This window comes from Acanthopagrus latus, chromosome 19 (genome assembly GCF_904848185.1).
Source record: "Acanthopagrus latus isolate v.2019 chromosome 19, fAcaLat1.1, whole genome shotgun sequence".
Lineage (NCBI taxonomy): Eukaryota > Metazoa > Chordata > Actinopteri > Spariformes > Sparidae > Acanthopagrus > Acanthopagrus latus.
This window is the reverse complement of record NC_051057.1, coordinates 13710201-13729003: the sequence shown is the minus strand read 5'-3', so window position 1 is coordinate 13729003 and position 18803 is coordinate 13710201. Positions and strand designations below refer to the sequence as shown.

Sequence of the window (18803 nt, the reverse complement as noted above, 5' to 3'; positions counted from 1 at the left end):
TAGCAAAGTACACTAACAACCATTTTACAGCTTTACCCATTTGCAACTCTTTTTTTTACATTTGTCCTTGTTTTCTCAAACATACTGGCTCTCTTTAATCCCAAACGACCTCTGAATACAATTACGGCAAGAAGTATTTCCTATTTGTGCTTCGTACATTTCCGGACACATGGAGATTTAAGATCAACTAGATAACAACATGAGCATGTGAGTTGTTTTGTTGACAGTGGATGAAGGCTGGATAAACTCTCCTCCTCAGCTCGAACAAAAGTATTCCATTGAAAAAGTGATCTTCGATGATAAAACCTCAGCCATGAACACACTTAAGGTTAGAATGTGAGAGTTTTTGTTTTTGAGAAGTCTTAAAAGTTACTGCCCTAAAGTTACCACCACACCATCTTGGTTCAGACCAGATTTTTCTGAGAGCGCAACCTCTGTTGTGTTTTTTGTCACGGAGCTGTTGCGGTCCTTAAGAATCGATCATGTGATAACTGTTTGGGTTTGTTGTGGGTACAGTTTTACTCACCAGGGCCTCAGAAACCACTGTTACTAAATGTTTTTGTGGGTGCGAATGACGTCTGGTGCTCTTACCACTCCTCCTCATCCTCCTTTCTCATCCGTCTCTGTCGTCCTGCTGCTGCAGTGGTGCTGCTGTGCCTTAAAAGAAGTCACAGGAGGGAGGGCGAGGGCGGAGGATAAAAAGAGGCAGAGATCGTTTTCATCCCTAAGTGACATTACATCTCTCTCTCTCCCTCCAGTCTTGTTTAATGCTGATATAACAGCTCTGTTGGGCCCATAAGCTCTTCGTCACTATATGAGCCTTCCAGAAGAAACTTGATCTGCCTTATGGCCCCTTTGTTTGGACGCTCGTTCCCACACTCACCACTGATCATCGGCGCTGCGCTCTGCAGATGTGTCTCTTCCATTTATACAAGACCTAACCAGCAGCGCTACTCGCACAAATTAGCCTCAGCTTTCTTTTCCCAGTGGGGGTGCGTGGATATGTATTTACACAATTACGCTGGTGACGTACTTGGCACAGACATATCCAGTGTGAGAGTGATAGGGGTTTCCACTTTATTTTCTAGACACCAGACAGGCCCAGTTCATCTTATGTGGTCGTTTTGGTTTATCTTTCCTGCTGCTTTTGGATGCCATTCTTACCCGCAGGCTGAGATTTGCCCGATATATGTCACAAGCAAGTGTTTCTCAAGGAGTTTCTCAAACCACAGTCAAACAGAGGCTTTGTCTGGGATTAACTTTTTCATATTGTCAACATCTATAGCACTTTATGGCCATGCCAGCAAAATCAGTTTGGTGCTAAAGTAACGTGGACATTTCTAAAAGAATTGGAGATCAAGGACACTTCGGTTTGTGATATATATATATTTTTAAATCCATACATGCTAATTAAGTTTAAGAGCAGTAACTTTGAAAAGTACATATGGAAATATTAAGTCTTTCTTTTTACTTCTGCTGTTGTTGACAGAAATGGCATTGTGTGGAGGAGATCACAGGCAAGTGGAGGATACAGAAGTGTAAAGGTGGTTCAAAAGAAGGCTTCAGGAAGAGGGCCCGCAGCCTCAAGCCCCGCAGCAGCTATGACAGAGAAAGGGGCTGCGACTGCGGCGATGCTGCCTTGAAACCCTCCAGAGCGGACCGCCGCTCCCACCGACAGCTTTCATCATCTCAGCGTGAGTTTGCTCAGACCTGTTGTTTCTTCATTTAATATTGTCTGGGAGTATAAAGTAATTCAAAGTGATGGAGGATTGGATGAATGTATGTAGGATTATTGTGGTCGTTTCAGCTCAACAGTAGGTGTTCTGGCACAAAGCGGACTGCTTTAGTTAACATCCAGTTTTTTCTGAACTCCTCACATTTCATTGATGTCTGTCTCTCAGTACCAGTGAGAGGATAAAAACGTCTGCAAAGGCTCAAGGCTTGATTTCCTGTAATGGATTATTTATGCTCTAAAGGGAGACAGATGCATGGAAAAAGCAAACATCCTGCAACAAGTCCTGCAATTTGTTCTGTGGATGTTGCTGTGTGTGTGTGTGTGTGTGTGTGTGTGTGTGTGTGTGTGTGTGTGTGTGTGTGTGTGTGTGTGTGTGTGTGTGTGGGGTTAAGGTCTGAATGGTTTGATGCCCTCTAGTGGTGTCTAGAAAAGGTGCAGCTGAAGTATGAACATTGATAATACTTGTAGACACACACAGATTATATAGACAGTTGAAGGATTAGAGTTGCAGCTTTTATGTAAAAATACTATATTGGTAAAATACGAGCAGAAGTGCATTGCTTGACTCAAGGATTTTGTTTTCCTCTCAGGTTATCGGCCGCGCTTTGTTCACACCAGGCAGACCAGGTCTCTGTCTGTTGAGTTCGAGGGTCAGATCTATGATGTCGACCTTCAGGCAGACGATCAGTCAGCTGTCCGCCGCCGCGTCATCTCAAAGCGTCACTACAACCCAGACGACCCAGAGTTTGATTTGGGCTCTGATGACGGTTCGGAGGAAATGCTGGCGGACGATACCAACGCTGTGGGATATCCAAACTCTGTGAAAGTTACCCACAAGTAAGAAGGCAGATTCTCTAAAAATATAAACACTGTGTTTGTTAGAGTTCGGTGTATGATGGGTGTTTTTTTTTTTTTGCACCCCTTTCAGGTGTTTCATCTTGATGAATGACAGTGTCCACTGTGAAAGAGAAATCTATCAGTCCTCCAGAGCCTGGAAAGACCATAAGAGCTATGTGGACCAGGAGGTGAGTTTACAAAGCTCATACTGTAAACCTGGCACCAAAACACTCATGCACACCTTTTCCAGGTTACTCATTTTGTCATTAAATTCCAGATTGAGGCACTTCAAGATAAAATCAAAAACCTCCGGGAAGTACGAGGCCATTTGAAGAGGACACGACCAGACGAGTGTGATTGTGGAGATAAGAGGTCAGTCACTGAAATCTCACCTCCAAAATACTTTATAACTCTATAACTTGTTAAAGGCCTGGAGTTCACGCCTCAAAAAATGTTCTGTGTGGTCCTTAGTCTCTTTTTCTGTTTATAAAACCAGCTATTATAGCAAAGGGGGCAGAAACAAGGCAGAGAGATTGAAGAACAGGAAAGATCAACTCCATCCGTTTAAGTGAGTTTCTCTTCCCCTTTAATTATGGCTTTGCCCCATTTAGTGTCACCCATTTCTTTATTAATAAATACTGACCATGACTTATAACTCATGTAAGAAACTATTGTATCTCATGATGCTGTTTGACTGTACACGTTGCTGAATATCTGCACGGTCACTGCATGTCAGGTCTAAACATACAGCTCACCTTCATTTACAAGACCTGTAGTTCCCATTCGACCATGTGTGTGTTTTGTGATGTCTTGTGTTTTGTAGACATTTTTATTCAGTGTTGGGTCCCCGGGTTGAGCTTAAATGACAAAGCAGATGTATGGCTAGGGACCCATTTTGTGTGTGTGTGTGTGTGTGTGTGTGCCTGGAAGTGATTGAGTCCCACAGAAAGATAGAATGACTCAACAGAGGAGGGGGGGGAATCAGTCAATCCCTCAAACACAGTGATCAGCTTCCACCAGGAAACATTGGGAACAGATTGGGCCAATACAAAGCAGCTGCTTTTTTTATGGTCAGTGCCTGGTCTGTGTTCGTGCAGGGAGGAAGAGGGGGACAGTGGCTAGAATGACATCCCAGAGAAAATTGGACATAGCGAGGGCTTACACATGAAAGTAAACGGACTGTCATATCTTGGCACTGCTGGTGCCGTCTGGAAGTCCCCCTCTAGATCTTCTACCACTGAGGTTACTGGCATCAGAGAGGGTAGGGGCTGATGTCATCTTTGCATCCCACCGTTTTCGTAATTCTCTTGCGTTTCTGTCCCAACAGGGAGGCTGCGCAGGAAATAGATGTGAAAGCCCAGTTGTACAATGAGATCCGGAGAAGGAAGAAGGAAAGGAAGGAGAAGAAGCGGCAGAGGAAGGGAGACGACTGCAGTCTGCCTGGACTCACTTGTTTCACACATAATAATGACCACTGGCAGACCGCTCCCCTTTGGACGTGTATGTATATGACATTTGTGGTGACCAAAGACCTGAAACAACTAATCGATTAATCACTGCAAATAGATATTTGTTACTAGCTTCAGTACTGAACCAATTTTCGATTACTGTGCAGTGGGTGGATTCTGTGCGTGCACCAGCTCCAACAACAACACCTACTGGTGCCTGAGAACCATCAACGAGACTCACAACACGCTGTTCTGCGAGTTCTCCACCGGCTTCCTGGAGTTCTTCGACCTCAACAGTGACCCTTACCAGGTGGGTGAAAGCTGCACTTTCTGTCTATATCTCTTGAGACTTTTTAATTGGTCATTGTGTTATGAAACTAGTAGTAGTAGTTTGTGTGGTTGTCAAATTTTGGTTTGTTCTACCTGTGCAGCTGACCAATGCGGTGTACTCAGTGGACCGGGACGTGCTGAACTCCCTCCATGCCCAGCTGATGGAGATGAGGAGCTGTCAAGGTTACAAGCAGTGTAACCCTCGACCAAAAGGACTAGAAGCAGGTAAAAATGCTCATTTTCAGCCTGTTTACTCTTCGTACTCATCATAAATGACCAAAAACATGTCACACTGGGTTTAGTGGTAGTTGTGATGCCAACGATGACTGAAACACATTTTGCACTCAAGAGGAAAAAAAGAGTAAAATAAACATGTGACAATTACATTCGAGTTAGAGTTAAAAGATGCTGAAATAGTGACCGTATGGTTAAATCATAGTCTCGACTCTGTGTTTTAAATCTGTTTCAGTCTCAGTGGTGTGTGTGTGTGTGTGTGAGATTGCACATATCTGCATGCTGCATGTGTTTTGGGGGTGATCCCACTCAGAGACGTTTGCCGAAGTTTCAGGTGGAGGTCGAGGAATCATCACTCTTCAGTGTCTTGTGTGTCTTGTTGATTTATGTTCAGTGTTTCTTCCATGATGACACATGCACACCATGCACACACACTCTGACCTCTCTCCCTCAGCACAGAACCTCCTCACATACACTGATTTCTCGCGTGTTGTATGACATAAATAAGTTGTTATAGTAGTGCGTCCTGGCAATCAACCCCTCTGTGACTCACGAGTGCTCAAGATATTATTTGGAGGATGCTGTCATCGCTGCAATTGAGCCTGTCATTTTATTTGAGCTCGTCATGCATCGCCGCTCTAATCAGCCACAATATGTTTTTTTACTACCACCACACGGATGGAGCTGGTTAATAAGTAATGCAGCGATGACCGAAGCCCATAAGGGTTTGTGTGTGGCACGGACTGGCTGGCTTGTTTATGTCCTGAGGATAAAAACTTAATGTCTGTAATTACCAGCCTGGAGAGTGGAGAGCCGGGGCGGCCGAGCTGCTCTGAGAAAACTAATTGTGTTTCAGCGCTGGCATGCTGCTGACTTGTCAAAGCGGTGCCAACACATGTCACATAGCAGCCTAAAATCTCTTACTTGTACTGGCTGCCCTGCTTGGGTACGATGCCAGCGCCATGAACCAATGAAAATTGCTGTTGTGGTTAAATCAAGTGATGTTTTTGTTGGAGGAATAGATTATTAAAATCTAACCAGCCTGGTGAAATGGATCTAGCAGTTACTTGCGTCAATTTACGGAGTGTGACTTAACTGCCATTATCACCTGACTGGATAACCCTGTTGAACTCCACATCTCACAAACCACTCAGTTTCTGATCAATCTCTCCATCCAGCCTGATCAAATGACCTTTCAAACTTCTTTCAAATCTCCTTTCTCCTCATTCTGATCATCCAATAATTGCATTTCTCCCTAGGGAGTAGCAGCTGTGCATGAAGAAAGTCTTCAGTGTGAATGATCTATTTTATCTCCCTCCCCATATCTCCTTGAAATCAAGGCATTAACAATCAATTGCTTTTATTTTTCCGATCAGGAGGTAAAGATGGAGGAAGCTATGAGCCACACAGGTATCCACCCATTTTTGTTTCTCTTCAGTGGCTTTTTTTTTCTTTAACACCTGCATGGGCCGAATTTGCCTCATTCCCACTAATACATCCATCCATGGAGTGCTGGCGCTTAATCTGTGGCTGCATGCTGGGGACACGCTAACAAATCATAACAGATGATGTGGTTTTTTTTCTCATTAAAGCAGCTTCATTTGTTGTCACCTCTGTGCACACGTCTCTTCACTTTTACCTGCTGTGTCAGTCTCCAGCAGTTTAAATGTGTCATATTTTCTCATGATTTCACACCTTTTGCTTAAGAGTCCATCTGTTATAGGAAGTTTATCAACAGAGATAGCATGGCTGCATAAGAAGTCACGTAGGGAGGGCTGGATATGTGCTTCTACTTGAGAGCCATCAAAGCATCAAGTGCACGTGAATGACAATGCATGATACTGTATCACCCCCCTCCCATGCCTCACATTCTACATGAAATCTTAAAGGATGAGTTCAACATTTTGGGAAATAACATTTTTTACTTTGCTGAGAGTCAGATGAGAAGATGGATACCACTCTCCTGTCTGTCTCTTAATGTTTACAGTACAGACAAGAGAGTAGTACTGATTCTGTCATCTCTCTCCAGGAAAGAAAGCCAATAAGCATAATTCCCCAAATCTCGAACTGTTCCTTTAAAGGTGCACTTTATAGTTTTGGGGAAGGACATTTTAGTCAGAAAAAGATATATATATATTTTTTAAATGTTTATGTCTAATCAAATAAACAAACTCTCTTTGTTTTCATGACCAAATAAACTAAATAAACAAGCTGACCTTAAAGGACAATTCCATACTGTTTAACTTTGTTTATATGTGGCGGACCCTGCCACCTTTCTAGCTTCATACAGTTCTGGATTTTCTCATTTATTCAGTTATGGAAATATATATATATATATATATATATATATATATATATATATATATATATATATATATATATATATATATATATATATATATATATATATATATATATATATATATATATATATATATATATATATATATATATATATATATATATATATATATATATATATATATATAATTTCTGAGTTTGTGTTAGTAATATTGTAAATATAAAAATTTCTTCTCCAAAACTCTGCAGTGCCCCTTTTGAGATCACCCTCCATGCCATGTCAGCCATATCCACAAATAATCCATTGTCATCACATTAGTGCAACATGACCTCCAGATACCTCTCATGTAACTTTCCTCATGGCCATTAGCTTGTGGTAGAGTGGACACTTGAGTTGCCGCGACCTCTCTGTGCCCCCACTGACCTTTTGACCTGTGTTTCTGGCACCTGCTTACCAGGCAACAGCAGCATGGAAAGTGGTCAAAGAGGAGACCGAGCCTCTCCTTCCTGTGAGTCCCTATAAGTCAAAACCATCTCCGTCCTCTAGCTGCAGTAGTCACAACACAGCTGATCTCACAAAGGAAAAAGCCAGCCTCAAAGCAGCGCAGTACTGATGCTTCTTTGCCCTCAGTTTTTACTTGCAGACAGCAAACCGAGCCCGACTCTTGATTTAGCTTTTTTTTTTTTTGCTGCGATTTCCTTTTATTTGCTTTTTTTTTCCTCTGTTTTTGAATTCCTTTACACATCATTCAGCAGCAAGCACATTTTCTTTTTTTTTTCTCCCTGAGCATCTTCTTGTTTTGTTTCCTCTGCCATTAAGTTCTTTTGTTCCAGGTTGCCTGATTTTGCATTTCAACCCAGTCCAGGCCAATCATTAACTGTACCGTCACTTTTTTCTTTGTGCAGCACATTATGTTAGTCTCTTATGACGGTTCATTCAATACTTTTCAGTCTGTTTTTTGCAATGTGAATTTTCTAAGGCAGCATGTTTTTGCAGTACTCATGGCCTGAGCTTAGTGTGGGTGCTGTGTTTATCTAGTTTATCTAATGCTGCTTTCAAGTGTGTGTGTGTGTTTGTGTGTGTGTGCTGCTTGGGGCCTAAAACCCCATGGAGCTGGCTGCTGTAGTGAGAGCCGGAGGCTGGGCATGACTGCATGGTGTCTGAGTAAACTTGAAAAGAGCTCCCTGTTCTCTCTCCTCCAGATCCTCACAGGCTTCTGTCTCTTTGTCTTTGGCAGCACACAGCCCATGTGGGACGGACGACAGGGTTAAACTACCCAACTTGACAGACGAGGAGGTGAACTGGCAGGGACTGGAGGATCTGTATAGCGTAAACGAAAGCCTTTATGAATGTAGGCCTGACTACAGCCCCAGCCCAGACAACTGGGTTAACTTCGAGAAGGATGTAGATAATATATTTGCACTGCGACACGTTTTAAACAAATTCAACCGAACCCACGAGCTTGACGACTCCACCCTGCCAGAGCTAGGCTCTGGGGCCGGGGGTGGAGGCCTTGAAGAGGGCAGCGGAGAAGAGTTAGCCTCGGCCGGCGACGTCTGGCCAGGCCTCACCACCCCCGCCCCCAGCAAAACGCCACCAGCACCGCCCACACTGGAAAGGAAACTGGAATCTGTTGTCAACGACCTTCCTGAGAGGCTCATAGACAGACCCGTGACGGTACCATCATCATCTGCTCCAAGAGGAGATGGGTTTATCCTCCACAGCGACACGTTGGCACAGCTAGAGGAGATCGAAGGAGAGATGTTCAGCGGAAACGGACTGACGGAGCTGGAGACGCGACATAACAACCTGCTCCGCTCTCACTACAGCCTGCAGGATGAGGAGAAGGGCCCTCAGGGTCTCAACCTGGGCCTAGACCTTGAAGAAGAGGAGGACATATTCCGGGCCCAAGGCTACCTCCCTTTCTCCATGCGGACGCTGCGGCCCAAGGTGCAGGCCAGCACCACCGGGAGCCCCCCCACCACACAGACTAGCACCCCACAGAGTGTCGGGTTGGTACTACAGGCGCTGCCTCAATCGGCTCTGCCTCTCACCTTGGACTATGAGGGCAGCGGCTCCCTGCCTCGAACCTCTAATCAGACCCTCTGAGGTGGACGCAGGCGCTGGCCAGCCAGCTTAGCCAATGAGCTGCTGGTCGCCGTAGAGACACAGTGATTGGGAGATGAGCTCGCCGAGGCGAGTGATGCCACCTCAGTCAGTCAGAGTTGTATAATGAGTATTAAAGTTATTGTTTATTTTTTTACAGGTGCCTACATTTATTAGTAAACAGTGTTAATTTTTTTTTCAAATATATATTTAGAAAAGAAAAAAAAGCCTTAATGCAGCTAAACTTAAGTGTTGGGATTAAAAATGATGAATTCCCTCTGGATAATACCATTGATGTTTTTTAATATATGTTTTTATGAAAAACAAGTTTGAGTGGTGAAACCATTTGAACATGTGAACGAGTAGTTGGCATGATTCAGCTTTAGGTACGCTCCAGAATCCACTCCCCATATAAATAATACATGAAAGGCAACATCAGACCCTGAATGCACTTTTCAACATTTACACATTCTGACCTTCATCCTCCAGTTTGTGTTGATAGTGAAATTTTTTAGGATCTAGGACAGTAACTGGATCACTTCTGAGAGACGTCTGGTTCACAAATAGTTTTTAAATTTGCTGTATGAGAATATCTTACCTCTGTGCTATGTGTCATTAATAGTTTAGACAATCATGGGACAGTTTAACAGTTAAATTTACTGACCTCATCTGAATCATCCAGCTGCAGCTAACAGATCTGACGCTCTGAGCTCGTTGTGTGCCGACATCGCGACACCACATCTGTCAACATTCACAGCAGCTTATTTTTAGTATCTAATGGCAAGCATATGCATTCACAATCACAAGGGTGAACATGTTCATTGTCTAACTTGTTCTCTGGGAAATGTCACCAATTAATCACGCGGTGTAGTGCTTTGATAATCCTGAGTATTTTGTTGCACGTATAGTCCCTTTAAACTGGTTATAGGACGACAAACTCAGTCACAGCTAAGTATTTCGGGGCAAAAATATGTCATGTTTCTGCCTGCGTTCATCTCTGCTGCTGCTTGTAGTGTCGGTGCTTCCAAAGGGCGACTGAGACGTCAGCAAAAAAACCTGAAGCTGTCCTCGTTTCTTTCTCGACAGAGTGTGTGTGTGTACAATTGTTAGAACAAGTCTGGTTTCAGGAAAGCCATGAAGCTGTTAAAGAAATAAACCATCTGAATTGAACCGTTGTCAGCCTCAAGTGTTGTCCCACCACCACACGCAAGCTTTGTAATAACTCAATCAAGCCAAGTGGATTTTTCTGCTTTTTTTAATGACAAATATCAAGTATTCAAGGCATTTGTAAACCAAGTGTTCACAAACAATTGGACTCCTGCTCCTGAGGAACAAAAGCGGTAAGAGCTCAACTTTCAGAATACAGCTTCTGCTCGGTCCAGGAAAACATCTTTCAGTTCAAATACTGATGAAAGGAACGTGTGTTAAAGCAAATCTACTGTCAAACATCAGGACAGCAGAAGAGCGGAGAAAAGACAGACACCCCTGTGTTAACTGTTTCTAACGATCAGTGTGGCATTACTGGGTGATTCTCTACCCTTCCCTGCAAACAGTGCTTTGATTGGTTCACTTATTTTTTTGTCAATCATGTTCATTTGGTACTTTATCAGAATAGAATTTCACAATAAATATTTAATTCTAAGATGAAGTGCACTAGAGGAAGGCCAGAGAATCATTACAGATGCAGAGAAGGGCATTCTTGCTACTTCAGCGCTTGTAAGAACTCAATGTGTCGTCCTTTACAGGAAAAATACAAAGAACATCGTAATAACCCGACTCCCTCCCCACATCACATATGAATAATACTGTTCAGGCACCGTGAGACACATCCAGCGCTTTTACTTTGTAGCTTTAAATGTTTTTTGTTATCAACTACTGTGTCATGGGTTAGTTCATAAATATGCTCCTAACTATGTGTGAGCTCTATAATACGCTTCATTTGCTTCGACGATATTTACATGATCACTTTCAATGAATATGTTGTTTGAGGTACTAAGTCACGTAATACTAAAAATTAGTCACTGCTGTTACCACTCGATCAACTTCACCTGGTAGAATACGATGAATCTTGGCCAAAAAACGTTAACTTTTCAAATGGATTCACTACAGCAGATACTCTATTTTCCCCCAAAAAAACTTGTATGTAGAACAAATTAAAATATAAAATACAATTACTTTATTAGACTTACAGTATATACCTCCTCAGAAAAGAAAAATACTTTTAAAATGCAGTTTTCAAAACGTGCCACAGATTAGAATAATTATATCCACCTAATACAACTAATATGGAACATAGCTTTGTTTTTGAACAGAGCGGCATTAGCACCTGTTCTATTTCTCTGCAAACACTGTCTCTTATTTAAAAGAGGGTCAATCCATAAGATACTCAAGGATGCAATTTGTAAGAATTGGCCAAAAAACAAATAGGAGCAGCTAACCGTTGTACCATTAGCTATTTAGCCATACAGCTAGTGGTCCAGACTGAGCGCTCAGATCACCAGGGGCTTTAACACGCCAACATCAGTAGATATCTCAGCAACACAATACAGACATTATGTCAAAACGTGTTATTTCTTCACATTCTGTTGATAATATTTGCTAAAATTCTTACATATTGCACCTTTAAAGGGAGAGTTAACCCCAAAAATATAACTGTCACCTGGAATTAACTTATCAAGATTGTTTTGGATTTGGAGAATTTTGGAGCCATCAACCGTACAGATAAAACAAAAAAAAAGTGGAACTACATTGTGAGCAGCATCGTGTAGAAACTTTTTCTTTCTACCAAACTACAGTACACCAAAATGTCTGCACTTAGAAGGAAGCATGCATCCTCTCATAGACTAGCCAACTAGGACGATGCCATTAACGTGAGCTTGACCCTCTTGTCCAAGAGCAGATGCACACTTGTACTTTGGTGGAAGGAAAATAGTTCCTGCGTGAAACTGCTGTTGAGTTTTTCAAATTAAATTTCTTTTGGCACCGCGTGCTCAGTTTGATCATGAACGAGAGATGGTAAGATATCTCCAAAACTCTGCAGCTCCTTTCTAAATAATCTGGATGGCAAAATAACAACAGGTGAGAGGGAAAATATGTATTTTTGATTTCCAGGTGAATTCTATTAAGACAATAACATGAGCCCGAGGTAAAGGAACAATATTGTTAAACAAAAAAGTTAAGGCCCATGCAAACAGTTTCCATTTGTTCCAAGTTCACCATCAGACCAACCGAATGATTTAGAACACTGGCCTCCATCACACGAGACCGCAGGTCATGTTTCACTCCGGTCAGTCTTTGGGAAACGTGGAGAGCTAACTTCAGTGCAGTGACTCAGTTTATTAATCAACCTTTTAACCAAGAACGTCATAGTAGATAGAGTACAGTAGGTCTGACAAACATTCACTGGCCTTCACACAATCACCTCTTTGTCCACTAGAGGGCCCCACACACCCAAGAACTGAACACTCAGTCAGATGACTAGCTGATAAAAGGAGGTTCATGCTTGCCGCACTACTTATTTATTCATTTTTTCAAGCCTAGACTACTAGATAACTACTATGTACATCTGATGACCATTAGAATGGAGAAGCCATTACAATGCAAAGCCAAAAATGATGCATCTTTTAAATTTGTGTTTTTGTTTTTTTTGTTTTTTAAAACAGATTAGACACAGATCATTTTACTTTGAGGATATTTTGTAAAAAAAAAAAAAAGAAAGAAAGAAAAATGGGTCAAATTTCTGCCACAGTTTCTTGAATCTCCATCATATTTCCAGTTTACGGTACAATCACATCTTTTGGACACACAGTGGCTTCAGCACAAGGTCTGAGATGAGATACCATTCTTATTTCTTTCTCCTGTTTGGCTCAACATTACACACTGTAATATTAAAGCAGTGTGACGTGTTATCGATTATTCGCTCAGAAACGAGACTTAACGCTGTACCATTGGTGCTCGTCAGCTTTAAGCTACATGGTTACCTTGCCAAGGTGAGAAACGCTGTCCACTCGAGCTCGGTGACAACAAACACAAAAGCCAACGGCAAAAAAAAAGAGTTTTGTCGCTCAGCTGAGAGACAGTGACTGGCTTTTTTCGGTGGCTAGCATTTACCCTGGTAGCTAGCTCTGTATACTGGACTGGCCAAGGCAGCCTGAGAGGCACTGATACGAAAAAGGAAGGAAACAAAAAGGTGAGAGGATTAAAAAAAAAAAAAGAAAATCCCACTTTCGTCAACTGTGAAGATGAAACAAGACCGGACGAGAAGAACAGTGTGGTTTAAATACAAGAGACCGCTGATATGTTCACAGCTCGGACTGTGGGGAGAAATGGGATTATGAATGAATAAATGAACCGACGACAACGTGGTGGTAACTGAGCAGAGAAGAAGAAAGAGGTACGGGTGTAGAATACAGAGGAAGCTGTACATTGGATCTTGCATAGTACAGGTTTGTGCTTTAGATGCTGTGTTGATGATGACTCATCGGTCTGTACGGAGATTTTAATGCCCTGCCCTTTAACAGTAGCACCATGTGATGTCTTTACATCGGCCCAACCTTGACGTGGAGGTCTGACCTTTTGCGTGGATGCTGTGTGTGGCTGCAGCTGATGATACGCTCAGAATAAAACATCTGTCAGTCTCCCGTCGCTGGAGACAACAATGAGCAGCCCTTTAGGTATGGTGGGCGCACCTGTGTCAGTCCTGCAGCAGCTGTGGAGCCCCGCCTGGTGTCCCGTTGGTGTAATGCAGACACACAAACAGGAAGGCACATGTCACGATGAAGCCTCAAGGCTCGGAGCGCTCTCAGACATGGGCGGAGCCTCTGTGGTGGTGCGGCAACAAGATGGGCGGGGTTATTGCTTTGAGGGCATTGCCAGGGCAGCTGAGGCTGCTGTGGCCGCGGTTGAGCAGCAGGGCGGCGGGCGGGTCAGGCCGCGGCGGGATGAACACGGGGCAGGAGCGGGTGCGTGCGTGGCTCTTCTGGCCTCCGGCGTGGCAGATGAGCTCGCTGACGGTGCCCAGCGGAGGCAGGTGCTGGCGCCAGCGCTCGTCTCGCTGCTCCTTGTGCTTGATCGAGTACCAGGTGAGGAAGATGAAGATGAAGCCAACGAACTTGAGGCTGGCGGCCAGGCCGAAGTACACGAAGCGGAACGAGGTGACGTCGTACTCCCAGCAGGAGCCGTGCACGCCGCAGTCCTGCTGCCACAGCATGCAGGTGGTGTCGATCACAGCACCGAAGTAGATGGGCGTGGGGATGTAGGCTGAGGGAGGAGAGAGATGGTGTGATCAATGACCTGAATGAGCTGCAAGTGTCTCAAACTAAGTACTAATTCAATTCTAATTTAGAGAAGACTGTGTCGTAGTAACAGGACGTGACACATGAACACACTTTAAAGTACATTAGCTTCATGTATACTTGCTGCAAAAACACTTACTGTACACAATTATGTCATGGATATGGCAACAGAATTTAAATGACTGTATTGCAGTACCCTCACTGCACCACTAGGTGGCACCATTTCATTCAGATCAGCAGCAGCTCTGACACCCTCATGTGGCCAATCAATGGCCATAGACAAATTATTAGATACACCATTCAGAATAATTAATCCTACTCGACATCATGAAGTGCGACTTCAAAATTAAGCGACTTTAGTGCTGATTCAGCATTTCGCTGAGCGCAAAAACGCAACATGAGCAACTTTATAAATGTAAACTGTGTTGCACAGCTGCTGTGTAGGATTGCATCAGGTCGGAGAATCAACCGATAACCACACAAATTCAGACGCCTCCCCTACACATGTTTAAGTGACGTGACGTGACAGCTTTATGTTCACACAGCCATACCAAGCAGATAGGAGGCATGTCAGGGCAGCGCTAACTAACCCTCAGGGCTTTTCTACACTTATCTACAGAGGAGTTCACAGAGGTCCACTACAGTGCTGCAGCCCCGCTCTCCTTAAAATTGTAGGCTGGGGTTTACAGGGCATTAGAAAAACAGATTACAGAGCAGCTGGAAAAGCCTTGACAATAAAAATTAGATGAGAGACCTGAGTCGCCGCACATTTTGTGCCAAATCCTGAAGATCTTAACCTCCAACATCCAAAATGGATAGAGTAGACTAGGGATTATAGTGTTTAACACATTAAAGCCCCTCCACTTTGTGTTTTGTGGCCCTGTGATTTGGGTTAAACATTCACTGTCGTGCAAATGTTCAATAACTTACCAAGAGTTCGGAGCAAGACGAACTGCATCCCGAGAGCAAAAGGCCTCTCCTGTTCATCAACAGACCTGAGGGAAGAGAAACAGCCATGTAAGCGATTCTGCATGGACGTAAATGGATGCAGGAAATAAGCATCGATCCCTTACCTGAGTGTGACGATGATGGCGGAGGGCTGGGCACAGGCGGTGATGAGCGTCACGATGAAGAGGAAGATGAGGAACGGGATGAGGGTGTTGCAGGTGCGGTCGCACTTCCCCGACACGGCGTAGCCGTTCTCATTCAGGTAGGTTTTAACGATGACCAGCTGGAGCTGGTTGACCTGGCCGCCGGAGGACGGGGTGATGACCTGCCTGCTCTGCACGCAGCCGCAGTCAGTGTAGTTCCTAATCTGTAGTCAGAAACAAGTGGGGTAAATCAGACGACCACTGACGCGGATCTGAAGCCAATTCCAAGACTCACAATATTGTGGCTACATGGAAACAAATTTTAATTAGACACTTGCAGACCGACTGGGTGGCACCAGTGATACGATCTAGACATTTGCTTTCCCCATGTTGGTATAATTTCCTATCTGACATTGTTGTGCTGTCTGACACTTCCTGTACTTTCAGAGCTATGGGAGGAGAATGTACAGAGCCCAACTTTGTGTTTTCAATATGATTAATGTGTCCTTTTATTCTACTCGATGTATAAACGGCTATTTCTGACAGGAAAACAATGAAGCTATGGGTGTGGTGCGTGTGCGCTCACCCCGGTGCTGTCATTGCCCACAGTGCTGCACCCGGCCAGGCAGGGGTTGAAGTAGGTGATGCCGTCGGAGCCGCAGACCGGAGCGTACTCGTGGATCCTGCAGCCACAGTTCACGTTGCAACTGCCCGTCAGGTTCCTGTGGGTCATCGTCAGAGTCGGACTGCGCACACAAGAAACATTTGTTAAGAACAAGGAGGACCAGACTACCACCACCCTGAGCTTCTTCTCATTTAGGTTTTCATATCAGTGCAGCAGCTACATTCTTAATGTAACTCTTGTTTTTTACTAGCCTAGGTTACTGTGGCCTTGCTGGGAAGAGCAGCACAACAAAACAAATTTATGCTCCTATACACACAACATTTCCCATAAAACCAAATGCTTCCTGCTGCAAAGATGACAACACTTCTTGTCCCCGCTCTCCTTTCCTGCATGGCGTCAATCCACACAATGTAGTTTCAGCAGGACAAACAGAGGAAACTCTAGAAAGAGGCTACCAGCCTTCTCCACAACGTGTCTCATTATTAATCTGCGGCACATAATCCTTTTAATTAGCTTTAATCTGTTCCTCCACCAGCTCGTGTGATGTGTGATGATAGAAGGACGGGAACGAGGGGTTGAGGAAGTGACACCTCCAGCGACTCGACGGGCAGTGTGGGAACGGTCGCTCTAAGCCAAACAGGATTTTGGCTTCATCTAAACGGGGAGCAGTGAAGCGAGTCGTGGGTTTTCTCTGCAAAGCGTTCGCCCTGAGCCCTGCGGAACAGCCGGGGACGAGTTCCTAACAACAGAGCAGCCAGAGAGCGACACAGACAGCAGATGTCTTTGTAACCGTTTGTGTTTTAATGAAGATGATGTATGAGATGCCAGTGATCAAGAGTGTTTTACAACTACAAATGAAAACCTGCCAGGAACCAGGAAAAGGCATAAAATCATTCGATGCTACATGTTAATATCAGTGGACCATCATGTTCTCTGAGACCATAAAGCAATACTGATGGTTGCAGCAAGGGAATCACATTCGGGCCTGTCCTGACATAACAGTGTCACATTCCAGACAGCCTGTGTATTTGCATGCACGTAAAAAAGGCATGAAGCCGCGGGCTCGCTGCACTGATTAAACATGTCCTTTTCTCCCCCCTCAGACTAAACCCGTCGGCCTTTGCTGAACCCTCCAGATGTTGTGTCACCATGTGCCGGCTGCACCAAATGAAAACCCCAAACTGAGAGCCAAAGAGAGCGCAATGCTTAATCTAGCACTGCAGACAATGAAAAGGGAGAATGATGGGAAATAAAGTCTGAGGTCCTGTTTTGTGAGATTTTTTCCCCATCAGCTTAGTTTTGACAACTCAGAAGCTTTTAATTAATCACACCGGCCAGACTCATCATCATGCAATAACCACACAACACTCTCAGATATTCAAGAATATTACATAACCCGATTTGTCTCTTGGCTCTAAAAAACAAACAAAAAAAAAACCTTTTCTGTTTGTCGGGTCCTTTTTTGCCAAACAGCCTCCAGCCCCGTCTAGACTGGTGTGTGAGTACAGACGGGCGACACAAAGGGGTGGGCTGCTCGGCCTGAACATTCCTCATGTGGGTGCTAGCGGTGACTAGTGACCGGTGCTGTTCATAATGAGGAACCCCGCCAGCTCACACGTCTTGCTGACCTCTCTATAAACAGCAGCTCCAACAAAGACTACAGTTATTAATGGGTCAGCTATGAGGCTTTACAGGGCACACTGACTGTTTGGCAAATAGTCATTTTGATTAACGCAGTTATGTGAAAAGTAAATTTCACAGAGGTTTAGTAGTTTCATCTTAGTGTGTTCGCTGAAGTGCTGAGTTTGCTGGCTCATACCCCCCACTGTGGGTCCTTTAGCATTTTTGGTAAAACTTGTGCAATTTTGTTTAAAAAATGTTTTAAATTAAAAAGCTAAAAGGCTGCAAGTCGATTAGTTTGCCTTTCTGATTTTTTTTCTGCCGGTGTGTCATTCTGACACACTAAAACCTTCGATATCACAGTAGCCAAGCACTGCAGGGATTTGCATCTCCATCACGACAGGGATACCTGCTTGAAGGTGCGTCTTTAGTACACGAGCCAAACATGTCGTTAGTAAGTCAGAGGAGTGGTTGTAAAATTCTTCCTCTAGCAGCACTACAGAAGAGCTCACAAACCTCTGTTAATTGAGTGGCAAACAGGTTTAATTTCCTAATAAAACTCCAGTATGTTATTTAGTTATCTGAATGCTTTATGATGAAGCAGCACAATGAGGAATAATAAAACACAGCAGATATCAGAGTATGAACAGGAACACCAGTAACTATACTAAAAAATGACTTTCACTCAGGTTTCCAACACAGAGAGGGAGAGAAAGGGGTCATCGTGGTTGACAAAGGTTCGACACATCACCACGGCCTGCCTGGAGGCAGGCAGGTGCACTTTGGACATACACCAGAGAAGGCGCGGCGCGGCTCAACTGTGCACCGTAAAACTGGTAATGGAAATGCAAATCGACGAGGCCAAAATTAGGTGACCTGAACAAGTTTCGAGAAAGGACAGAAACATGACAGTGGCCAAACAGAACTGGTCTGTGGCTCATACATTCCTAGTGAACTGTAAAGGTCATGTGCTGCTGAGATTGCTGTCTAATTAGGAGTAAGTGCAGAAATGCAAATATTGTTCCAAGGACGCGATGTGGGTCCATCTTCAAACTAACAGGCAGAACCACTTCTTATTCTGACACATTTTGTGCAGATTAGACGCTTCAAAAAAAGTTATATTCTGTTCTCATGGGATCATTTTATTTAGTGTCTGTGTGAACTGTTTTTTTTTTTTTCCA

General features: G+C 43.8%; 2 protein-coding genes across 10 annotated transcripts in view; one reads left to right on the top strand and one right to left on the bottom strand.

Annotated features, from left to right (window-relative positions):
* The window catches only part of sulf1 (sulfatase 1), an 82865-nt gene extending 72703 nt beyond the window's left edge, over positions 1-10162 (top strand). For 5 of the 8 annotated variants that reach the window (XM_037078472.1, XM_037078474.1, XM_037078478.1 and 2 more), the window contains 9 exons: positions 1490-1694; positions 2326-2572; positions 2664-2760; positions 2850-2944; positions 3069-3140; positions 3900-4072; positions 4188-4330; positions 4452-4575; positions 8124-10162. In XM_037078472.1, the coding sequence (XP_036934367.1) occupies positions 1490-1694; positions 2326-2572; positions 2664-2760; positions 2850-2944; positions 3069-3140; positions 3900-4072; positions 4188-4330; positions 4452-4575; positions 8124-8995 (2028 nt within the window). In that variant the 3' untranslated portion in view covers positions 8996-10162. Of the gene's footprint in view, positions 1-1489; positions 1695-2325; positions 2573-2663; positions 2761-2849; positions 2945-3068; positions 3141-3899; positions 4073-4187; positions 4331-4451; positions 4576-5960; positions 5995-7343; positions 7395-8123 lie in introns of all 8 variants that reach the window. The other 3 variants (XM_037078479.1, XM_037078480.1, XM_037078475.1) reach the window with 3 other exon arrangements.
* Positions 10163-10231: 69 nt separating this feature from the next.
* LOC119008335 (solute carrier organic anion transporter family member 5A1) overlaps positions 10232-18803 on the bottom strand; it is a 41239-nt gene continuing 32667 nt past the window's right edge. For both annotated transcript variants that reach the window (XM_037078482.1, XM_037078481.1), the window contains 4 exons: positions 15964-16123; positions 15360-15601; positions 15217-15281; positions 10232-14251 (listed from right to left, as the gene is read on the bottom strand). In XM_037078482.1, coding sequence (XP_036934377.1) covers positions 13794-14251; positions 15217-15281; positions 15360-15601; positions 15964-16123 — 925 coding nt within the window. In that variant the 3' untranslated portion in view covers positions 10232-13793. The remainder of the gene's footprint in view (positions 14252-15216; positions 15282-15359; positions 15602-15963; positions 16124-18803) is intronic.